The sequence below is a fragment of the Vipera ursinii genome (assembly GCF_947247035.1).
Source record: "Vipera ursinii genome assembly, chromosome: 6".
Taxonomy (NCBI): Eukaryota; Metazoa; Chordata; class Lepidosauria; order Squamata; family Viperidae; genus Vipera; species Vipera ursinii.
In genome coordinates, this window is record NC_139515.1 from 74,134,450 (window position 1) to 74,158,259 (window position 23,810).

At 42.7% G+C, this 23,810-nt stretch overlaps 1 protein-coding gene across 1 annotated transcript in view; it reads left to right on the forward strand.

Annotated features, from left to right (window-relative positions):
• DDX11 (DEAD/H-box helicase 11) overlaps window positions 1–23,424 on the forward strand; it is a 38,050-nt gene extending 14,626 nt beyond the window's left edge. The window contains exons 12-26 of the mRNA XM_083366811.1: window positions 924–968; window positions 1,124–1,191; window positions 4,523–4,561; window positions 6,099–6,210; window positions 6,815–6,949; window positions 8,136–8,248; window positions 12,910–12,982; window positions 13,575–13,678; window positions 15,658–15,807; window positions 17,642–17,710; window positions 17,812–17,912; window positions 19,142–19,226; window positions 21,717–21,792; window positions 22,962–23,116; window positions 23,306–23,424. Coding sequence (XP_083222937.1) covers window positions 924–968; window positions 1,124–1,191; window positions 4,523–4,561; window positions 6,099–6,210; window positions 6,815–6,949; window positions 8,136–8,248; window positions 12,910–12,982; window positions 13,575–13,678; window positions 15,658–15,807; window positions 17,642–17,710; window positions 17,812–17,912; window positions 19,142–19,226; window positions 21,717–21,792; window positions 22,962–23,116; window positions 23,306–23,350 — 1,370 coding nt within the window. The 3' untranslated portion in view covers window positions 23,351–23,424. The remainder of the gene's footprint in view (window positions 1–923; window positions 969–1,123; window positions 1,192–4,522; window positions 4,562–6,098; window positions 6,211–6,814; window positions 6,950–8,135; window positions 8,249–12,909; window positions 12,983–13,574; window positions 13,679–15,657; window positions 15,808–17,641; window positions 17,711–17,811; window positions 17,913–19,141; window positions 19,227–21,716; window positions 21,793–22,961; window positions 23,117–23,305) is intronic.
• Window positions 23,425–23,810: the final 386 nt, after the last annotated feature.

Genomic DNA, 23,810 nt, shown 5'->3' on the forward strand with positions numbered 1-23,810 from the left:
AGAAAGGTCATAAAATGGGGCAAAACTCACTTGATAACTGTCTCACTTAGCAATAGACATTTGGGGGTCAATTGTGGTCGTAAGTCAAGGACTGCCTGTACACTGGTATTGTAGTTTAGCCCATAGTGATAAATTGTATAGTACATAGTGATTTGTAGCTTAGCCTATTTTATCACATGGAAATAATTTCTTTTTTTTCTATTAAAATTTTTTATAAAAGTTACAATACAAACCCACCCCCAAACCACCCCCTCCCCCTCCCCCACTTCCCAGAACTGAATACAGGGTTACAAAAATAACAATCAAAATCTAAATAACATTAACAAACTATATGTGTAACCAAGTTCCTAACGCACTTTAACTCCCCTTTAACATAAACACAAACAAGATAAAAGTAAACATAATAATAACATAAAAACAAGATAATATCCATATTCTTAAACAATACTACTAATAAAAATAATAATAAAATATAATAAAAACTAATAAAAATACCATAAAAAACATACTAATATTAATAATATCATTCTATAATTCATTCATAAGCTAGATGAAACTTTTTAGTCCCATATTTGTTCTGAATATAATCTATCCATCTTCTCCAGACCGAAATGTATCTTTCTTGTGAATGATCCTTCAAATAAGCAGAAATCTTAGCCATTTCTACCAAATTTGACACCTTAAGTGACCAATCTTCTATAGTAGGCAAACTATCTTTCTTCCAATATTGACCTACCAAGAGCCTTGCTGCTGTTATCAAATTCAACATCAAATTTGTTTCTTTAGTATCACAATCTATAACAATACCCAATAAAAACAATTGTGGAGAAAATTTTATCTTTCTCTTAAAAATCTTTTGAATATTCCACCAAACATGGAAATAATTTCATGATCACTGCTGTTCTGCTTTTTATGTCCTCTAGGAAATATAAATCAGAATCCAAATAAACAGAGCATACCAGAAGCAGGTAAGTTGTGGGTGTGATTGCAGAAAATAGGTAAATTGGCATGGTTTGGCTAGCATAGGGTTAAGAAGGTGATTGTATTGATCTGAAAAACTTGTCTTTATCTGGTGTAAGCAAACCAGATTTTTTATTGCTTTTCCCCACTTTGTCTCTCTAAGGGGTGCAGCTGAAATCCATCAATGACTTTCTGTTCCAGTGTCAAGTTGACAACATCAATCTCTTCAAGGTAAAGAACTGCCCAACTTGCACCAAAGTCTAGAATTTGGTAGGGAGCCAAAACTTAGGTTGGAGCCTCCAAACAGGTGTTTACTTTTTCTTTTACGCTCTGACCAGACTTTGCTTGGATTAATTTTAATCTTAGTAGACAATCACTTCAATATGAGCCAGCAGTGTGCTGCAGCTGCCAAAAAAGCCAACACGGTGCTAGGCTGCATTAACAGAGGGATAGAATCAAGATCAAGTGAAGTACTAATACCACTTTACAATGCTTTGGTAAGGCCACACCTGGAATACTGCATCCAGTTTTGGTCACCACGATGTAAAAAAGATGTCGAGACTCTAGAAAGGGTACAGAGAAGAGCAACCAAGATGATTAGGGGGCTGGAGGCTAAAACATATAGGGAACGGTTGCTGGAATTGGGTATGTGTAGTTTAATGAAGAGAGGGGTGAGGGGTGACATGATAGCAGTGTTCCAATATCTCAGGGGCTACCACAAAGAAGAGGGAGTCAAGCTATTCTCCAAAGCACCTGAAAGCAGGACAAGAAGCAACGGATGGAAACTAGTCAAGGAGAGAAGCAACCTAGAACTAAGGAGAAACTTCCTGACAGTTAGAACAATCAACCAGTGGAACAACCTGCCTCCAGAGGTGGTGAATGCTCCAACACTGGAAGTTTTTAAGAAGAGACTGGACAGCCATTTGCCTGAAATGGTATAGGGTTTCCTGCCTGAGCAGAGGGTTGGACTAGATGACCTCCAAGGTCCCTTCCAACTTTATATTATTATTATTATTATTATTATTATTATTATTATTATTATTATTATTATTTATTAATTTTTTATTAATAGCTAAGTCATACTTATATGTATATGCAAAATATCATAGTATTGGAACCAAGGACATCCCTGGAAAGTAATTTGGAAAAAGCAATTTGTCCATTGTGTGAATCTGGGACTGTTGATTAGCACAGGGTCCTTTTCTCAGGATGCAGTACAACCAGGAGAAATTTTCAGTTCCATTAAAACCTCACTCTTAATGAATCTCTTGAAGAAACTTCAGTATTTTTTAGGCTGGATTAGAAGGCTGAAAATTATGGTAATACTGATGCTAATGAATAGCAGAATTGTGTTGTGATTCAGGGTCAGCCTGTGGGTTCGGCAGTTGGGTCGGACTATTCAGAGGAGGAGGAGGGGGGTGTTGGAGAGGTTGCTGAGGGTGTTGGAGAGCTTGCTGATGAGAGCCCTCAGCCAGGCCCCTCCCATCTGGTTACGACGCAGACCCAGCTGTGTGAGCCTGACAGCGTGGATGAAGATGATCCACAGCTGGCCCTGTTCAAGGACGCCCGACGTAGGAGGCAGTCAATCAGGAGTAAACAGAGGAAGGCAATGGGGCACCTCGGAAGGAGGCAGAGAGAAGCCACGCCCTGAACTGTTTAAAAGGGGAATGCGTGGGAGGGCTGGTTTGCTGAAGGCAACCGTTTGAATAGCTCCTGTTTCATGGTTCGTGTCTTGTTTTGCTCTGTTTTATGTTAATAAATTTGGCAGGCTTAGTTCCAGCCTCTTGCCGTTTGTAAAGGGGTTGTCCCTGCCTTTTCTGCAGGGCCGGTAGTAGGCTGGTACAGAACAAATTGCTCTGGAGCTACTTGAGATCAGTAGCATATGTGCAGGGCCGGTAGTAGGCTGGTACAGAACAAATTGCTCTGGTGCTACTTGAGATCAGTAGCATATGTGTTATTGTGCATACACACACAAACATGGATAACGTTTATATAATATGAATGTAGAATATTCTTAAACTGAACTGAGTTTGTTCAGGGTGACTTAGCTGTAAAGATTAGAGGGCACTATTTCATCCTTGTTGTCTTGGGGCAGGGGTCAGCAACCTGAAACAGTGAAAGAGCCACTCGGAACCGGTTCCCTCACAAGAGGAAAAACTGGGAGCTGCAAAAAATGTGTGCACATGCGCTTACATGCGTGCATGCGCAGAACAGGGTTTGACTGAAGAGTGGAGCCAAGGCGAGATATGCACCTACCCTGCATATTTGAATTGATTGGTTGAACTTTTTTAGTCCCACTTTTTTTTGGACTGCACATGGCAGAGGACTGGGAGCCGCAGGAGACGGCTGCAAGAGCCGCATGCGGCTCCAGAGCCACGGGTTGCAGACCTGTGTCTTGGGGCAACAACCCAATACTTCAAGAACTGGGATAGGTTACTTTAAACTCTTCAGTTCCCTGGGATTATGATTCTTGTAATACCAGATATTAGTCATGATATCTATACTTTTTGGAAGTTGTAATACAAAATATCCAGAACTTTTGCACCATATGCCTTCTGATTATCTGTACCTAGGACCATTCAAGCTGCAAACTGCCAACAGTCCAGCGACTGTTCAAAATTAGGATGGTCTTGAATTAGGGAGACTTGGGGTAGGAGAAAACAGTTACAACGGGTCCTCATAAATATGGCCGTTGCAGGGTCTCCACAGTCACATGAATTACAACAATTACAATGTCCTGCAGTCACATGATCGCTACTGTCAGCTTTGAACAAGCAAATCAATGGGGAAGCTGGCAGGAAATCACAAGCGGTGATCACGTGACTGCAGGATGTTGCAGCTGCGCGAGATTTACCTAACAGCAATTGGGACTGCCACAACTGCCTTCTTAAGTTAGAGCAGTCATGAGTTGCTTAGCAACAAAGTTGCTGATCCATAGTTAAGCAAGAACTAAATTATTTTCAGGTTAGATTTCAGCTTAATTTTGAATATAATTTTAAAAACGATTATTTTCTCTGCACCTGAATAATCAAATCACTGTGGCTTCCTTAATGCAACTTCTATTTCTTATGATCTTCTGGCCTGAAGATCTTTGTTAGCCAAGGCATTGTTAGCCTCCCCTCCCATCGTAGAAATTGCCAATCTATAGGAAATGTACTGATTCCACAGTTTGACTGATTGACCAAATAACTAAAAAGTTATCAGATATACTCTGCCCAGTCCAGTTGCAGAACAGGCCTTGAATCGTTGCAGTGGCTTGAAAGCTACCAGTTTGTGTTGAGATGCCTGGGTTATCAGCCAGACATCTTGGATAGAAAGGGAAGAGAAAGGTTAAGCAAAATGATGCAAGAAAGATGGTCCTCTTGTGTAATGTGTGGGAGTTTCTGTAAGGAGTCATGAAGGAGTCCCATCCTAGGACAACTGCATACTCAGCTTCTAAATGGTGTAGTAGATTGAATGATAAATTGTGATAATCTGGCAAAGAAGGCTAAAATTGTAGATAACCTGTTAAGACAATTAGAGCTGGGAACCTTTTATATTGTGCATGTTCTCTTTTCAACAGGTTCAGCGGTACTGTGAGAAAAGTTGCATCAGCAAGAAGGTAGGGCATCAACAGAGAAGAATAAAATTTTGGTTCAGTGTTCCTTAGGTGTACAAACCATGGCTTTTTGTGTGTGGGGTTCTGTTTTCAGGAATTTTCCATGGGATATGGGAATATAGGAAGTTCCCTTAGATCAGGGGTTCCCAACCAGGCGTGCTCGCACCCCTTGGGGGTGCGAGACGATATTCCACGGGGTGCGAAAACGGCTTTTCAAAATTATAGTGCATATGCATAATTCGTTGGTGTTATTTTGAACTTTTGTAAGGGGTGTGAGAATATATCAGAAGCATTCTAGGGGTGCAGAGGATAGAAAAGGTTGGGAACCGCTGGGTTTGATTGAGTCAGACCAGTTGGATTAATCTGGTTAGCTATTGCCTACACAGACATGCAAGAACGAACAGCGTGGCTTGTGAATGGATGGCATATAGCTGCCCCAAATTTTCAAAAGATGTTACCTTACTGTAACTTACTGTATTGAGTAGAAGGGAATATTTATTAAATCTGTGGTAGGTGAATAATTATACTAAAATTAAAATTAAAGGTAAGCTAAATTAATCAAACTTACAGAGTACAGATTGTCCTCGGCTTGCATCCACAATTGAGCCCCAAATTTATCTTGCTAAGCAAGACCTTTATTAAGTTTTGCTCATTTTACGACCTTTCTTGCCACGCTGGTTAAGTGAACCACTGCAGTTGTTAACTGAATCTAACTTCCCCATTGACTCTGCTTGTCAGAAGTTCGCAAAAGGTGATCACGGGACACTGGGACTGTCATAAATATGAACCAGTGGCCAAGCATCTGAATTTTGATCACATGACCATGGTGTCATGGTTCCGACAGATGAAACCCTTCAAAAGAACTTCCAGGCATTGCTTTCCTTAAAGAATCTTTTATTCGGGAAACAAAGTATCAGCACTACATAGCTAGCTGAACCCAAAAACTATATTCCCCTCCCCTGAATACAAACTTAACGAAGTACAATTCCCACCCCCAATAAACAGTCATAAAGCACATCCCCCAATTAGCTTGAAGCACAGGCTTTCTCTTCAGCTCTCTAGCCTGCCAAAACGTTATCAGCTCTGGGCCCAGTTTGTCCTTGGATTCCCACGGCAGAGTTATTATTATTATGACTAACTGAACTCTCGTTCCAATCCCCCCTCCCAGCACCAACTAATTCTAAAAGCATAGAGAAAATGGCTGCATTTTCATCTGTTGTCAAAGCAAGAACATCCGATGTTAGCAGCGTTGACACATCGGGAGGCTGCAACAATTGTAAGGGTGAAAAATGGTCATAAGTCACTTTTTTCAGTTCCATTGTAACTTTGAATGGTCACTAAATGAGTAGTTGTAAATTGAGGACTACCTGCATGGCCATTAAGAAACCAACTGAGGCTCTTCATGTTCCTGGGGTATGTATGCTAGATAGATTACCTGCATGTTTTCATCTTTCCCTTCTTTGAGGGAATGATTAATAAGCAGGAAATTTTACGGACAATATTTAAATCATATTTTCTGATCCTTTTTCCTGTCTTGAAGCTATTAGGTTTTGTGGAAAGATACGGAGTTTTCAAAACCAGGAAAGATGAGCAAAAGTTGACTGGTTTTCAGAACTTTCTGCAAACCTTGAACAAAAGACCAGAAAAAGAAGGTGAGTTTGGCTACAAAGCAATTTTTGGCAGTTTTAAGAATTGGAAGGAGGTGAGTCGGAAGAGGCAGGGCAGTGCAATGTCAGTAGATTTGGAAATGGGGTATGTGTATGTGTCTATAGAGCTTCCCTGTTTTTGAGTTCTTTCTATTAATTTCAGTGGAAGTAGCACATCCATGTATTTGCTCCTGTGTTGATCTTGACATTAGATTTCATGTGGAGTTGTATCTTAGAACAATTATATTGTTTTCCCTTAGAAGAAAAAGTCATTTTTTCTATCTCTTCAAAATCAATGAAGAATCATAGTTTGGCTCTTCTTGCTACAATAATTCCGTTTTTGCAAGATTGGACAATATATGAGCCATATGTCATAGTTGTCTTGATAAACTGACCTGGAACGAGAATGCAAAAACGTCCGTGGCAAGAATCTTGATTCAGCCTGTTGTTTGCAGCCTTTTTTTTTGCATTAACATACATTTAGACATAGCCCAAGTGAAAATAAATTAGACCTGTTCCTTGTTTCATTGTTGAAGTAAGGAATTGGGAGATTATGTTCTGCAGGGGAGCAGTTGGCTTTCCAAATGAGAAATTAATTTTTTATTTTCAGGGGCTTTGCAAAATTCTCCCGGGGAAGCTGAAGATGACCACCCCAAAATGGCATCTCCGCTAATGCACATTGAAAGTTTCTTAGCCGCACTCACAAATGCAAACCAAGACGGGAGAGTCATTCTCAGCAGGCAAGGTATTTAATATTTGCATTTTATTTAAAAATAAGTACATCTATATACATTTAATTATTTAAAGATAATTCTATTACAAGTGGCAATAGCGCTTAGACTTATATACCGCTTCATACTGCTTATGAAGCAGTTTTACAGAGTCAACTGCTTATGAAGCAGTTTACAGAGTCAACATATTGCTCCGCACAATCTGGGTCCTCATTTTACTGACCTTGGAAAGCTGGAAGTCTAAGTGCACCTTGAGTCTGTCAGGATCGAACTCTTGGCAGTGGGCAGGGAGTTAGCCTGCAATATTGCATTCTGACCACTGTGCCACCACACAGCAACCACAATTGGGATTGACAACTCCATCACTAAGCAACAGGGTCACTAAATAATCTTTTGCATGATTGCAACAGGCTCACAACATTGCTTCCCATTTGGTCATTAAGCAAGTCACTAGAGGTTGTTAAGTGAGAAATCATGGGACTGTGCTTGTGATTTTACTGCTGACTTCTCTATTGACTCTGTTGGAAGTTGGCTGTGAAGCACATAGATAGCAATTATGTGACCATGGGATGCTAGAGTTGTCATAAATGGGAGGACTGGTTGTAAAGTGTATTTATTTTTATTTATTTAGAAAACTGCCCATCCACCTCACCAAGTATTTTTCTCAGAACTATTGTGATTTGAACAGTTGCTAAACAGGGCAGTCATTATGTGAGGTCTATCTGTATCTCCTCAGGTGCCTTTCTTGAAGGAAACGTCTGAAAACAAACAAAAAAAACATTTTTATGTAAATGTTTTATGCTTTTTTTCATAGGAGCACATACCTAAACAATTTGATTGCAATTTGAGTCGTGGAAATGTTATTCTCCAGGCATTGCTAAATTACAGCACCTAATTCATTTTGGATCCTGGGATTGTGGCAAGATTAAGGAGGGGATGGGATTTATCGCTACTTACTAAACTACTTTATTAAGTATTGTCATAAGTTAATCAAGTTATGTTACCATATTAACCCATGGGAACCAACAGCAGTTGCATTTGTTGTCATCTTTCTTTAAGAACATTTTGACTGTTTAATTTGAAGTACCCTGCAAATTGACAGTAGCAAGGCCAGGGGTGAGGTGGGATGGAGTGGAAAGCCCCCCCTCCATGTTTTTAATTGTTTATTTGCCAATTCTCTGAATGTACTGATTTTTCTAGGTACTTTAACCCAGAGCAGCCTCAAGTTCCTTTTGCTCAATCCAGCTGTGCATTTTGCCACAGTGCTGAAAGAATGTCGGGCTGTGGTCATCGCTGGGGGCACCATGCAGCCGGTGAGGAATGAATCGGACATCTTCTTACTTCACTTGGGTGATGGGTAACCACTTTTAAATAGCAAATGATTGAGTTTTTGGCTCATTCTGCACCTTCTCCTTGACACCATTTTGTGTTTAGCACACCTGGCAAGCCTATCATAGTGTTTACAGCCATAGTCACATACATTGCTATATATGTGCCTCACAGCCAACTTCCAACGAGCAGAACAACCTTGGGAACTTTAAGGTGGGTGGTCTTCAATTCCCAGAATTCCCTGACCAACAAGGCTGGCTGGAGAATTCTGGGAGTTGATGTCTACCCATCTTAAAATTCCCAAAGTTGAGAAACATTGATTTTGGAGGTTGAGCTTCTTGGTCTATTTCTTCAATATGCCTGCTGTTTTCCCCTAGAAATGTCCTTTTTGCATTAAATAATAAACAGTTTAGTTTTCCCATAAAGAAACAGGATTTTAGTAACAGGTTAGTGGCAGTTTCCATCACGCTAGACTACTGACATTTAGGCTTGAGTCTGGTGGCATCTGGGTGGTGGCCTAGAGGAAAGGTTATAAAGAGTAACTCTTAGCATACAGATCCAGTGATTTGTTGGCCATGAAAATTCAGGTTGTATCATGAACTTGGGTGGTTTATCCTTTAGCCAGCAATCTTTTTTTCACTGAATAGAGAGAGAGAGAGAGAGAGAGGTACCGTCTTTCTGTAAACCAACTTTTGTCAGGGAAGTAATGTGGGAAGTGAGATCAACTTGAATATTTGCTGTCCTTTTTTTGGGTTTATTCACAAAAATCCCAGACTCACTTTGGTTTGTTAACCACATGAAATCAATCAGTACTATTATCCCACAAACATGGTAGCTTATCAAGAAATAAATTCAGGAGGCAGGATCTGGTCAAGTGGCCTTTGAGAAACACCACACAACATGGTTCCTCCCTTCCATTCCTTTCCCCCCCCCTCCCCCGGTAGTTTGAACATTCACTGAGACTTCCTCCCCCCTCCCCGGTTGCCTTCTCTGATTTAAAGCAACCCCTGTAACGGGCATTTCTAATGTACTTTAGTGAGCTCTGTATGTATGGACTAAAACGTGGCAATCATATGACTGAGGGATGCCGCAATGATTGTGAATGCGATTGTCAAACCTTCAAAACGACTCTGGCTGCAGCCATCTTTCTTTGTTTTTCGGTTGCCACAGCAATGGGAGGGGGAGATGCATTCTTTTAGTCTAGTCATAACAATAACTTTCTTGTGGGAACCAAAGTCAAGCCGTCTAAGTCTTTGGTGAGCTGGAGCTACCGTTAATTGGGGATTGTGATTTATGACACACTTGGGGGTGGGGAGTTCAACTTCTACTTTGTAACTTTTGTGTGTGTGGGGGGGACTTTCAGTCTTGGTTTCACCTTTGTTCGTGCTGATATTATGTAGCCATTAAAATTGTTCTTTGAGGAAAACGAAATGCCTCAGAGTTCTCATTTCTACTGGTCTCATCTATCGGAACCATGACAGAACCATGACTGGTCACAATGTTATTTTTTAGCACTATCATAACTTCAAATGTTTGCTGTCTGAGGCAGTCGGTAGTCCTCACTTGCTGACTGCCTCATGCAGCAACCATGTGAAAGTATGACAGTACTAAAAAAATAACTTTGTGACCAGCCGTCACATTCACAATCATTGCGGCATCCCTCAGTCATAGGACTGCCGTGTATTTTAGCCCAACACAACATAGTCCTAGTTGTGGTTACTAAGTGAAGACTACCTGCATGTGTGTGGAAAAGATTGTGTCTCTTATGTAAGAGATATTTTTGAGTTCAGCTCTCAGGCATGGAACTCTAGAGGTTTTCTGTCCCTGATGGCATATTTGACACTGTGGGACACATCCATAGCTTGGTTGCAAAAATGCTGTTCCAGTAGGTTCCAGTGTTAATCACTGCTACATGCAGCTCTGATTAAACTGACTCAGCCTGACTTTATCAAAGGCACCTTTCTGTGCCTGTAGAATTTATCTGTAAATATTAGGTCTTATCTCGCTGCAATTAGGGAGGCGAGGTCTAACCACTTCGCCACCCTTATTGCGTCCGCAGATAATCGCCCGGCCGCCCTGTTTAGGGTGACTCGCTCCCTCCTAAATCAGGAGGTGAGGGAGGATCCCTTGCAGGGACGTGCCGAGGAGTTTAACCAACATCTGTCGGACAAAATCGCTCGGATTCGGACCGGTTTGGACTCTGACTGGGCAGAGTCTGACGATCAGGACACGGGTGGTCTTGTCGATATCATCTGGGAGGAGTTTGATTCTGTAACTCCGGAGGAAGTGGACAGGATCATGGGGAGGCTGAGCACCACCACATGTTTACTGGACCCGTGCCCTTCCTGGCTGGTTTATGCAGCCCGGGAGAGGACACGCAGCTGGTTCCAGGCAGTTATATCGGCCTCTTTGAGTGAGGGTATCTTCCCCGCCGTCTTGAAGGAGGCGGTGGTGAGGCCTCTCCTCAAGAAGCCTGCCCTGGACCCGGCTGTATTGAACAACTTTCGTCCTGTCTCCAACCTTCGCTTTCTTGCGAAGGTTGTTGAGAGTGTGGTGGCGCATCAGCTCCCTTTGGTCCTGGATGAAGCGGATTATCTAGACCCGTACCAATCGGGTTTCAGGCCCGGGTACAGCACGGAGACGGCATTGGTCGCGCTGGTGAATGATCTCTGGAGGGCTCGGGACAGGGGGCACTCCTCTGTCCTAGTCCTATTAGACCTCTCGGCGGCTTTCGATACCATCGACCATGGTATCTTGCTGCGGCGTCTCAGGGGATTGGGAGTGGGAGGCACAGTTTTACAGTGGTTCTCCTCCTATCTCTTGGGACGTTCGCAGTCGGTGTTGGCAGGGGGGCAGAGGTCGACCGCGAGGTCTCTCATTTGTGGAGTTCCTCAGGGGTCGGTCCTCTCGCCTCTCCTGTTCAACATCTACATGAAGCCGCTGGGTGAGATCATTCGTGGCTTTGGAGTTGGGTACCATCAGTACGCTGATGATACCCAACTTTTCTTTTCGACCCCAAACCACCCCAGTGATGCCCTCAACGTGATGTCCCGTTGCCTGGAGGCGGTTCGGGTCTGGATGGGGAGGAACAGACTCCAGCTCAACCCCGACAAGACTGAGTGGCTTTGCATACCTTCGTCCCGGGTTTATTCGGACATTCCATCTCTAGTTATGGGGGGTGAACTATTACCCCCCGTAGATAGGGCTCGCAACTTGGGGGTCCTCCTAGATTCACGGCTCACTTTGGAAGACCATATAGGAGCCGTGACTAGGGGGGCCTTCGCACAGGTTCGCCTGGTGCGTCAGTTGCGGCCCTATCTTAGCCGGGACGATTTATGCACGGTCACTCATGCGCTCGTGTCCTCTCGTCTGGACTACTGCAACGCTCTCTACATGGGGCTGCCCTTGAGGACTACTCGGAAGCTCCAACTGGTACAGAATGCAGCCGCGAGAGTGGTGTTGGGAGTCTCCCGATACTCCCACGTTACGCCTCTGCTCCGTGAGCTGCATTGGTTGCCAGTTGTCTTCCGGGTGAGATTCAAGGTACTGGTAACGGTATTTAAAGCACTCCATGGCATGGGGCCGGAGTACCTCAGGGAACATCTGCTGCCGGCATCAAGCTCCCTGTGCCCTGTGCGTTCCCACAGAGAGGGCCTCCTCAGGGTGCCACCGATCAGAGAATGTCGATTGGTGGCCCCCAGGGGGAGATCCTTCTCTGTGGGCGCTCCGGAGCTGTGGAATCAGCTACCGGTTGAGCTCCGGATGGCGCCCGATCTTCGCTCCTTTCGTCGCGATCTTAAGACATTTCTGTTTGTACAAGCCGGCCTAGCCTGAGGGGGAGTGTTGGGGTTATTTTATTTTTGTTTTTTTTTTTTTTTAAACTTTTCTGGGGGTTTTTAGTATTGTATTTATGCTGTTTTAATTAGGGCAATTTGTTTAATCTTTTTTAATGTTTGTATTCACTATTTTATTCTGCCCTGTGAACCGCCCTGAGTCCTCAGGGAGAAGGGCGGTATATAAATGTTATTAAATTAAATTAAATTAAATTAAATTTTTGCTTGCATTTTTGTACAACCCTGTTTGAAACCGATGTCTATGAAAATTTCAACCGGGGTGGTTCGGATAGCGGAGAAGTAGCTGTAAAGTTATTACTGTACTGAAGTAAAATGAAAGCATCTAGTGATGGTACTGCCCTTAATTTGTGGTGCTTAAAGCAAGGGGTCTTCTTGGAGGGGGAAGGCTAGTGAATGAAGTTTATTTTCTCTTTGTGAATAAATGGCAGAAAAGAGATGGAGTCAATTTTCTTCCTCTGCATCTTACACCGAGGTAGGCTTGGGAAAGGATCTTAGCCAGTGGTAAGAGCAGTTCTGTTATGTGCAGAACCTCTCAAGTATACTTGAAATGGTACTTCTAGCTTTGAGATTCAGACTGCAAAGGACTTTCTACCTGAGAAGCTTCTAATACCAAATAGGATGAGTAATGTTGAGTTAAAGGTCCAAATAGTCAGGCCTGGCATATGTCGGCATGTTATGGGGTCCCCAGAAAAACAAAGTTGATTCTCTTGCTACAGATCTGAGGTTACAAGGGGAGAATTTGGATCCTGTTTAAGCCTTCTAAAGAATGATTTTCACTTTCTGCCTTGCAGGTGGCTGATTTCCGGGAACAGCTGCTTTTGGGTGCCGGCGTTGATGCTGACAGAATCGAGGAATTTTCCTGTGGTGAGTCTTGGGGAGCGGCGGTAACCCCAGATCACTTGATTCTTGCTTGAAGTTGATGATGTTGGCATGGTCAAACTTTCAAAATGGAGGACAATATTGGATGTATTAAGTGCAGGTTAACTAGATGCTGTGAAAGTTTTTATTCAACATATACCAGACTAAGAAATTAACGCCAAAGAGGTCAGGACTATTTTCATTGTAATGACTGTAGGACAGAAGTTTGCAAATCTGAATGCGCTTTCCCCTTCCCTCACTTTATTTTCCTGTGAACTAGCGGGGGGAGGGGGGGCTTGTCTGAGATGTTTTCTCAAGGTATATTCTTGGCCTTGGCTCAAGTCCTGCCTATTTGACCATTGTCTTGCTAGTGCGTCTCCCTTCTGTCATTTAAGGCTATTCCCTATGCCCTTGCAGTTTCAAATTGCACTGAGTGTTGCTCAGAAGAAGAAACAAGCTGATCTCATGGGACCATATTTGTTCAGTCGTTATGGTTGAGTATCTGGTTAGTTGTACAAGAGCCAGGAAGTTTAGCTTTTCAGCTTCTTAAACAGAACAGCAGCTTCTTCATTTCTTCCTTTGATTCTTGTGTTATCAGGTCATGTGATTCCCCCTGACAACATTTTACCCATCATCCTCTGCAGTGGTCCATCCAATCAGCTGCTGGAATTTACTTACGAAAAAAGAGGCTTGCCTCAGTTGGTCAGTGATTTTTCTTTACACTTCGTTGCTTCTTCAGGCAATGGAGTTTCATAGCTTGAGTTCACTGGGTGACCATATCTGGATTGTCCCTTTGCTATTGCCTGGGCCCGTGGTGGCGAACCTATGGCACGTGTGCCACAGGTGGCACACAGAGCCCTCTCTCTGGGCACACACACTGTTGCCCCAGTCTTAGGCCTTCAGCTAAGGCTTTAGGCCTCCACTGCTGTGTGCAAAAACAAAAAAGGTTGAATCAATCAATCAATTTCAACTTCTCGTGGGGAAAAAAAAAGATCTCGCAAAGCTGGAATTGATTGATTGAACTTTTTAATCCCACCCAGTCTGCTGTTACCACCGCAGCCACGCCCACCCAAGGGGCCATGCCCACTCAATGGGCCACACCCACCCAATTGGCCACACCCACCAGGCACCCAAAGATACATAAGTGGGTTTTGGGTTGCAGTTTGGGCACTCGGTCTCTAAAAGGTTTGCCATCACTGGCCTAGGCCCTTCCTGCTTGGTTTCTGTCATTTGATTAGACCAGGGGTCGGTGACCTTAAATACTCAAAGAGCCACTTGGACCCGTTTCCCACAGGAAAAAAAGCACTGGGAGCCGCAAAAGCTGCTGTGCATGAGTTCTCTCTCTCTTCTCTCCCTCCCTCCCTGCCCCTCTCTTTCTCTCCCTCCCTCTCCCACCCCCTCCGATTGTCTGCTCACCTGGCAAGCTGGCTTCACGCTGTTCTTGGACAAGCTGATAGATTCTTATTGGGCTGGCACTCCTGCCCTTGAGAGCTGCTGCTTCCTGTGGAGACGCAGCAAAAGCAGGAGTCCCGCCCAATAAGCTTGTCACCTTCTTGGAGAACAGCATGAGTTTTACACACATGCACACACACACACACACACACACACACAGAGAGAGAGAGAGAGAGAGAGAGAGAGAGAGAGAGAGAGAGGAAGCACAAGTCTCTCTCTCTCTCTTTGCAAACTAGGAGCCGCAGGAGAAGGCTGAAAGAGCCGCATGTGGCTCCAGAGCCGCGGGTTGCCATCGCTAGAGTATTGAAGCATAGATGCTCACAAGTGGGAAAGGTCATTAAGAGGGAATCGGGTGTTGTGTAGTGTGGATTGGGAAATTAGAGATAATACCAAGTTGTCCTTGACTTATGATCATCTGTTTAATGACAGTTAGAAGTTATGACCTCAGAAAAAGTGATTTACAACATGATGTCAAAATTATGACTGCTGCATCACTATGGGTGTGTGTGTGTGTGTATGAGACATGATCACAATTCAGATGCTTAGCAACTGGCTCACATTTATGATGGCTGCAGTGTTTTCCAGTTATTTGCAACCTTCCCAGCAAAATTCTGACAAGCCAATTCAATTGGGAAAGTTGGATTCACTTACTGTAGTGACTGTGATAGAAATCCTTGTAAACATGAGCCTGGTCATGTGACAACTTGCATAATAAGACTGCGTCATTTAGCAGCTGAAATTCCAATCCCAATTTTGGTCATAAGACCAGGAGTACTATACAGGATCTCTCATCTTTGTTTTGACAGTTGGAGCTTTGAAGCAAGGCAGGCCACCTTTTCTTAGGATTAATTTCAAAAACCTTCTGAAAGAGATCAGCACAGACCTCTTGAGTAGAGGAGATGTCTGCTCCTTCCTAGCAGCCTGTAATTATGGGAAAGAAGGAATCAAGCAGAAAAAGAGAAGAAAGACAGTGTTAGAAAGTGTAGGATATCCTGTAACATCAGATTCTGGAGCTGCTTTCTTCAGATTTGCCTACCCCTGTATCCCCCAACTGATTCTTTCTAAGCATAAGTGTACAGCCTTTGGGTTCATGAACTCCCAGCCCAGCCCAGCCCATTTCACCCCAGGAAGGAAGTTGTGTTCTCAAAGAGAACACAGCCTTCGATAGAAAAAAAAAATTCTTTCATGGCTAAAGATAGAAATTGTTTTTTCCCCCCTCCATTTTTCAGATAGAGGAGACAGGGCGGATTCTTTCAAACTTGTGCAACATTGTCCCGGGAGGTGTGGTGTGCTTCTTCCCTTCCTATGACTATGAAAACCAGGTATACTTGCACTGGGAAAAGACAGGATTGCTTAACCGGCTGGCTACTAAGAAAAAGGTAATTCTTCAGCCCAATGCGGCTGGTGAAATCAAACATTGCACAATTATTGGCTGATTCCTCTCCTTTGCTCTTCTGCCTCATACTAATCCTGCTGCCTGCACAGTGAAGTGAGGAGAGGCAATCCTTAGCTGTTAACCTATCCACGATACTTGCTGGATGGCTGATTGTTATACCTGAACCATAAAGATTAAATATTGCTTCATCATTTCCCAAAGCTAAGCGAGTTACGGCTTATTTGTGTAGGAGAGGGGAAGAACTGTACAAGCCAATCTGAAATTTGGCCGGGGACACCACCAAGCCAACCTTGACTGATTAGAAAAAGGGAAGCAGGGTCAGATATAGTTAGTCTTTGGATGGAAGAAATCGCTGGGCTGTAGGCTAGACTGGGAAGTTGAAAAGCATCCAGGAAGGTTACTATTCTCATAGATTTCTAAGAAATTCTAATGAACTTACACCAGCAAGTCAAGACTGACTTAAGAGAGTCTTTATCTTTATCTTACCCTCAGGGTTATTCTTTAGAAATTGAAAACCAGCATTCTGTAAACTGGAAAACCTAATCCAGCAATTTCCATTTCTTCTTTTGTAGGCACACCAGTTGTGCCAAGTACCACAATAACTGGGAGCCTGGAGAATCTTTTAGTCTCTTAGTGATCTGCAACGTGGGCTTGTCTGTGATAATATGGTTAAAGTTGTAAGATGAACCCAGCTAGATCTGGCCAATGGCTCCTCAAGGAGCATCCTGTGTCTTCATGTGGCCAGCTAGATACATTTAGGAAGCTCACAAGATGGACAGCATGGCAATCATGCTTTTCCATTGTGGTTTCCCAGCCACAGGTATTGATGGCATGCCGCCCATTACTTAGTAAACCTAGAGAAATGGGGAGCATACGTCATCCGTTACTCCTCAGTGTCCGTTAATTCCCAAATGCTTCCCCAAGAAGCTTCTTTTGAGAAGCGAAACGTCTTCAGAGAAAAACAAGAAAGTCCAATTGCCTCTTGAAAAATTCCCTTTGGGACAACCATGACCTGGATGACTGAGAATCTCCATAGACATTTAGAGGGATGTCTGGATGGAAATTCTGTCCACTGTATTCAAAATTTGCTAAATGGGGATCCTTTAGGTCAGTGTTCTTCAGATTTGGCAACTTTAAGATGTGCGGACTTCAATTCTGCTGCCGGGAACGAATTCCCATCGCCCAATACGCTCACACAGAGAAGGCCTCCTCGGTACCGTCGGCTAGACAATGTCGGCTGGTGGCCCCCAGGGGGAGAGTCTTCTCTGTGGGAGCGCCAGCCCTATGGAACCAGCTCCCCCCTGAGCTTTGGATGGCCCCAGATCTCCAGTCCTTTCGCCGCGGCCTCAAAACACTCCTTTTTAACCTGACTGACCTGGACTAACAGGGATCTTAATTATGTTTTTAATTTTTTAACTCTAATTTTTAATTTATTTTAATTTTAATTTATTGTACAGGGGCCTTTAATTTTAATTTTATCTTAACTTCTGTATTTATTGTATGTTATTGTTGTTAGCCGCCCTGAGTCCTTCGGGAGATAGGGTGGCATATAAGTCCCAATAATAAATAAATAAATTTCCAGAATTCTCCTGACTGAGGAATTCTGGGGTGGGTGGGTTGGAAGTCCACACATCTTAAAGTTGCCAGGTTTAAGAAACACTAATTTAAATCAAGGTTTTACTGGAGGTGAAGCCAATGTCATCGTTTTTCAGTTTGGTCTGTAGAAAAGCCACAAAGCTTTACAGCTCCTAAGATCTTACTATTCATATGGTGTGAATGATGTTCTTCATGTAATGAATGCATGATGCCATTTACAGATATTTCAGGAACCCAAGAAAGCTAATCAAGTGGAGCAGGTCTTGGCAGAATATGCCAAGTGTATCAAGGTATGAAACAGAAGATTTTGAAATTATTGGGAAGAGGTACTAACCTGATTTTAGAGGTACTCCAGCTTTTAACCATGCATTGTGGACTTCCTTTGACACAGCGCTGCAACCTAGCAGATGGCCCCATGACAGGAGCACTGCTGTTTTCAGTAGTCGGTGGGAAAATGAGCGAAGGAATCAATTTTTCGGATGATCTCGGAAGGTAAAAATGACTCCCTGGGGTGATGGTGGGAGTGGAATTATTAACTGGAATATTTTCTTCTAACGGCTATTTAGAATCTAGAGAATTATAAAATACTGATAAGGGCAGCATGCTTAGTTTGAGCTAATACAAACTGAAGCCTTAATTTTTGGAAGGGCCATTCAAATGCTGATTTCTGGCTTTAGCTTTTAGCACAGAATATTTGACTTTAATGAGACATATTCCCCATTGTGCAACAGACTGAAGGCCAAAATAGAAGGTATTAGGATGAGAGAGAGAGAAGCTTGTATGACAAGTGGGCAAAGCTGTCAGTTTCTTCTTTAAGGCAAATTTGTTGTTTCATATATGTTCCAATTTTTCATTTTTAACATCAAGAGTTATTCTTCACACCCTGCTCTCTGCACCTGCCTTAGTGGGCAGCTATACAGCTTGACATGCTGAATGGCAGAAAGAAACTGCTGTAAATCAGCTGCCCCATGTTGTCACAAGCAGGTTGTGAAGGCAACTAGATGGGAGGGTTTTGTAAATTGCAATGCCTAGCCACGCTTTCAGAGACAAAGCCATTTCTTCATACAAATGAATCCAAAATAAAACAGGCCTCTTCTCCATCAAATAATGCAATAGATCCAGAAAGAGGCACAGGCCTTGTACCATAAACCATGCCTGTAGGAGGCCAATTTGTATGCAGAATATTATTCCTAAATTGCTTCTTTCCCCCCATTTTACTTAAAGCTCCCTCAAATTGCTGTTTAAGATTCCAAGGGTAAAAACATTAGGCTAACTTGAATGCACTCCATATACCAGCCTATCCACTGCAGGGGCCTTAGATTGAAATTGTAATCTGTTTTTGAAAAGGCAATTTTACCTGCTAATCAAAAAATGGTGTAGTATGTTTCTCCTTGGCATAGGTTTTCACCTTACTTTGCCAGAACAGTGTATTTTTTGTTTCTTTTCTTTAGTTTAAAGAAAGCTTTATACACTGGATATTGCTTTATATGTGACATGCTTGGATTGTAAATTTGTCTGATTGGGTTTTTGCATTTCTTTTCTTTCTAATTTTTGTGTATCTTTATGTAAAACTTGTAATAAACTAAAATTACATGGAGCAAAAGAACCCCTTAGATTGAAAGAGTCTGTTTGGCACTGCAGGATTATTACACAAGTTAAAGAGATGGTTCTGGGTGACTTATGTGTTTCTTACTACTATTCCCCATTTTCTCTTTTCCCAGGTGTGTAATTATGGTGGGCATGCCCTACCCCAACATAAAATCTCCAGAACTTCGGGAGAAAATGGCTTACCTGGATAAAACCATGGTAAAAGGTCCAGTGTTTTCCTCTTAGCTTGATCTACGGCACTGTTTCCCAATCTTGGCCACTTTAAGATTAGTAGGCTTCAACTCCCAGCATCCCCTAGCCAGCATGTGCTGGCTGGGGAATGCTGGGAGTTGAAGTGTGCTCATCTTAAAGATATCAAAGTTTAGGAACACTGAACTTACACTATTCGTATGGGGTGTTTTTGGTCAACGTACACAATTTCTACATAGTGGTCTGCTGTGCTTTTTTCCCCTCTCTCATTGTAGTCATGCAACTTAGAACGTTTGCACAGAGCCCCGGTGGCACAGTGGTTAGAATGCAGCACTGCAGGCTACTTCTGCTGGCTGCCAGCTGCCAGTCGTTTGGCATTTAGAGTCTCACCGGGCCCAAGGTTGACTCAGCCTTCCGTCCTTCCGAGGTCAGTCAAATGAGGACCCAGATTGTTGAGGGCAAGAGGCTGACTCTAAACCGCTTAGAGAGGGCTGAAAAGCACTATGAGTAGTATATACGTTTAACTGCTACTGCTATTTGTTCTGCTTACAAATGCTTTTCATAAGTGAGAGAAGCAGCAATTAGTTCTCATTCTTAGGTTAACTGAGATGGCATTTAACTACAAGTACTCCTAGATTTTACAACCATTCATTTAGTGACTGAAGTTAAAACAGTCACTGAAAGGAGTGACCAATGACCGTTTTTCGCACTTACGACCAAAATTCGGGCGGTTGGCAACTGGCATGTACTTAATGACTGTTTCACTGTCCTGGGGGTGTGTGTCACGTGATCACCATTTGTAACCTTCGCAACTGGCTTCCAACAAACAAAAAATCAATAGGGGAAGCCTGATTTGCTTAGCAACTGCACGATTCATTTAACTGCAGTGATTTGCTTAACGACTCTGGCAAAAAAAGGTCATAAGATGGGGTGCAACTCATTAACAACAGTCTTGCTTCGCAGTGGAAATCTTGGACTCAATTGTGGTCGTAAGTCAAGGACTGCCTGTATGGCAAGTCCCAAGAGAGTGAGTAGTAACAGACTCGGCATCAGGCTTTAGGCCTCGTGCGGGGCTTGCCGTAGCTGAAACTGTTGGGAGTTGATACAGCTATGCGCAGCCCTCCTCTGACCTTAATGCAGATGTGGCTAATTTATCACTAAATGAGGTAAGAGAGATCATTCGTTACAGATGGAAGAACTTGTCCTTAATGAGAACGCTGACTGTTCGTTTCTTTGGAAAAAGGCTGCAGTCACAAACGACAGTCACCAAAGAGTGTGACTGCTTCCCTGTCTCAAAGGCATTTCTGTTTTGCTGGTCAGGGGTCTAAACATGTCTCAGCTTCTCCATTTACTTTACTTGGTTACCTCCTGTTGCTATAAATTCTGCACTGCTTGCAACTAGCAAAGGTAGAGTTGTAGATTGCCGTGCCTGGCCATGTAACCATTGGAGCTGGGAAAGTCATCTGACTAGATCAGAGGTCTGCAACCTTGACAACTTTAAGACTTGTGGACTTCAGCTCTCAGAATTCCTCAGCCAGCTATAGCTGAAGTCCACAAGTCTTAAAGTTGTCAAGGTTGCAGACCCCTGGACTAGATAATTGCACCAAATGATTGTCTCCAACACAGCTACAGGCAGTCCTCAACTTACAACATTTCATTTAGTGACCTAAGTTACAACGGCACGTAAAAATGTGACTTACGACCGTGTTTCACACTGGCGGCTTGTCGCAGCATTGTGGTCATATGATCAATGAAGGCACTTGGCAACTGACTCATATTTATGACGGTGGCATTGTCCCAGGATCATGCGATCCCCTTTTGCAACCTTCTGACAGGCAAAGTTAGTGGGCTAGCCAGATTCACTTAACAACCATGTTACTTAAGTTCAGCGATTCACTTAACTGTGGCAAAAAACGTAAAATGGGGCAAAACTCATTTAACAACTGTCTCACTTAGCAACAGAAATTTGGGGCTCAATTACGGTTGTAAGTTGAGGACTTCCTTGGGGTAGCAGTTACTAAGACTGGATTTATCTACTCTAAATATGCTATGTCACACCTATCCTTGAATAGAATTAAGGAACTTCTATGTAATCTATGTTGGAGCACTTCAGTATTTTTTGGCTAGAAAGCTAGGGTTTAAATCAAATAAATAATAATAGTGGCATCATTTGTAGGGGATGGCTGGATTATTTGGTGACTTGAGATGAGTATTCTTGAGAGTCAGTTTGGTCTGCTGGTTAAGGCACCAGGTTAGAAAGTAGGAGACTGTGAATTCAAGTCCTGCTTTAGCCATGAAAGCCAACTGGGTGACTTTGGGCCAGTCATTCTCTCTCACCCCAACCCACCTCACAAGGTGGTTGTTGTGGGGAAAATTGGAGGAAGGTGTGTTTGATAAGTTATTTGCAAAAATAATATAGGACACAAATAAAATAAAAATAAAAAAATACCTTAGCTTCTATCCCCACTCATATATCCCACTTGTCTTGGTTTTCTCTAGCCAAAGTCTGCAGGCCAATCTCCAGGAAATTTGCTCATTGAAAATCTATGCATGAAAGCAGTCAACCAATCAATAGGTAAGGAGGCAGTTGGTGCTTAAAATACCCCTCTGGCAATCAAGAGTTTTGTGTTTGGTCAGATGGGACCTGCTTATCTCATTGTCAGTTTTAAACATGTGATCACTCCCAAGCAACTGATCAGGGAAGTTTTGATAAGGCAGCAGAGAAATTAGGAATGGGTGGTCTTTTCAGTCACATGTTTACGATGCAGTAGTACTGTAAGTACATTTTTCATACAAGCTTTTGTGCAAAGTTGGCTCATCACCATGACTGTAATGAAGTATAATGGCAAGTGATGGTTTAGGTCATGGTTTGCACATAAGAGGATCCTAGATTCATTCCTGTGCAATGCTTGAGCAACATGAGAGCAGAAAGACCTCTGCTTCTGATTATGGACAACTGCTATGGGCAAGATGGATCTTCGGATTGGATATGAAAGTGCCCTTTGGAATTGAGCTGTGAGGAGGCATTTTTAACCGACTTGCCAAAATGCTAGAGAGAGCAGTTTGTGAGAAGATATTAGGAGGAATCTCTGCCACTTTCTCCTAGTTTCATACGTTCATAATCTAGGTTCCCGTTTTGCTAAGTTTGGTAAAAGATATACCAGTAAGGTTATCAGTATAAAATATCGAGTCCTTAGATCAAAATTTATTTTATTAAGGAATAGCTCACAGAGCTGTTTCAGTTTAACAGCTTTCTGCAACCTGAGAGCCTTCCACATGCATAGATTTCAACTTCCAGAATTCTCAAGAGTTATTCTGGCTGGGAAATTTTGAGAGCTGAAGTTCACATGTCTGAAGAACAGACAGGTGGCTGAAGGTCGTCCCTAGTCATCTTGAGGGAGGAAATATTTGTATGTCAATCTCATTCTTGCTCCAAGCTTGGGTGTCTTTGGAAGGGAAGAGAAGATTTTCCTGGAAATTCTAGCACAGTGTTCCTCAATCCTGGCAAATGGAAGTTGTATAGACTTCAGTTCCCAGAATTCCCTAGGCAGCTATGCTGGCTGGAGAATTCTGGGTGCTGAAGACCGTCTTCAAGTTGTCAAGGTTGAGAAATACTGCTGTTTGCCAGCGCTCAGTGACTTCTCATTTTGTATTGAATTTAATCCTATGTTAGCCATTCAGGGTGACAAGGACAAGTTGGGTGGCCACATAAATGGATTAAATAAGACGGTTTGTTTTTTATAGGAAGAGCAATTCGGCATCAAAAGGACTTTGCCAGTATTGTGCTTTTAGATCACAGATACACTCGTCCAGCTGTTCTCAACAAACTTCCTCAATGGATTAAAAGCAGAACCCTAATCAAGGATAGGTTTGGACCGGCTTTTGCAGCGCTAAGAAAAGTAAGTCCCAAATTAGACTCCATTTGTAAATTCCTATGAAGTGATACCATCCTAGAGAATCCAGGCATCGATCAATTAAAGCTAGACTCTCTTAAGATTTATTTTCCTGCTGTTGAAATGTGCTCATTATTATTTCTATTGACTGTCGTCACTATGTGCCTCATCTAATTCCTAATTTCTGTCTTGCAGTTCCACTGGGAAAAGAAATCCAATTCCAAGTCTGTCTCTTTGTGAGGACCAAGACATCTATTCAAAGCTGCTACCTCCGCCTGTGCAAAATGTCTCCTGTGTATTTAAATGCGTTATACCTTTGATTGTGTGATCTTAATTTTGAGTGTGTTTTTCTTCCAGTCTCTAAAATAGTTTTTCTGAACTCACCATGCGAAACTAAATTAAGGTTGGAAAAGGGGTGCTTTCTTCTGTTTATGGTAGAATTGAGTTCTCCGCTGAAAAGCTTTGGATAAAAACATTGTTTTCCCCCTATTTCATTCTGAACACGAGTGCCTCTTGGACTTTAAAGATTATAATATATGCTGTTCAAAGTTCAAGGCAGGTGGTGAATAAGGATGTGCAAACATTTTGACATTGGACCAGAGCTTGAAGTGGTTATTTCAAGCTTAAATTAGCTTGTTCCAACCATTCTGAATGAATTTCACTTAGAAACAGCTATTTCAATTTCAAAATGTATTCCGTG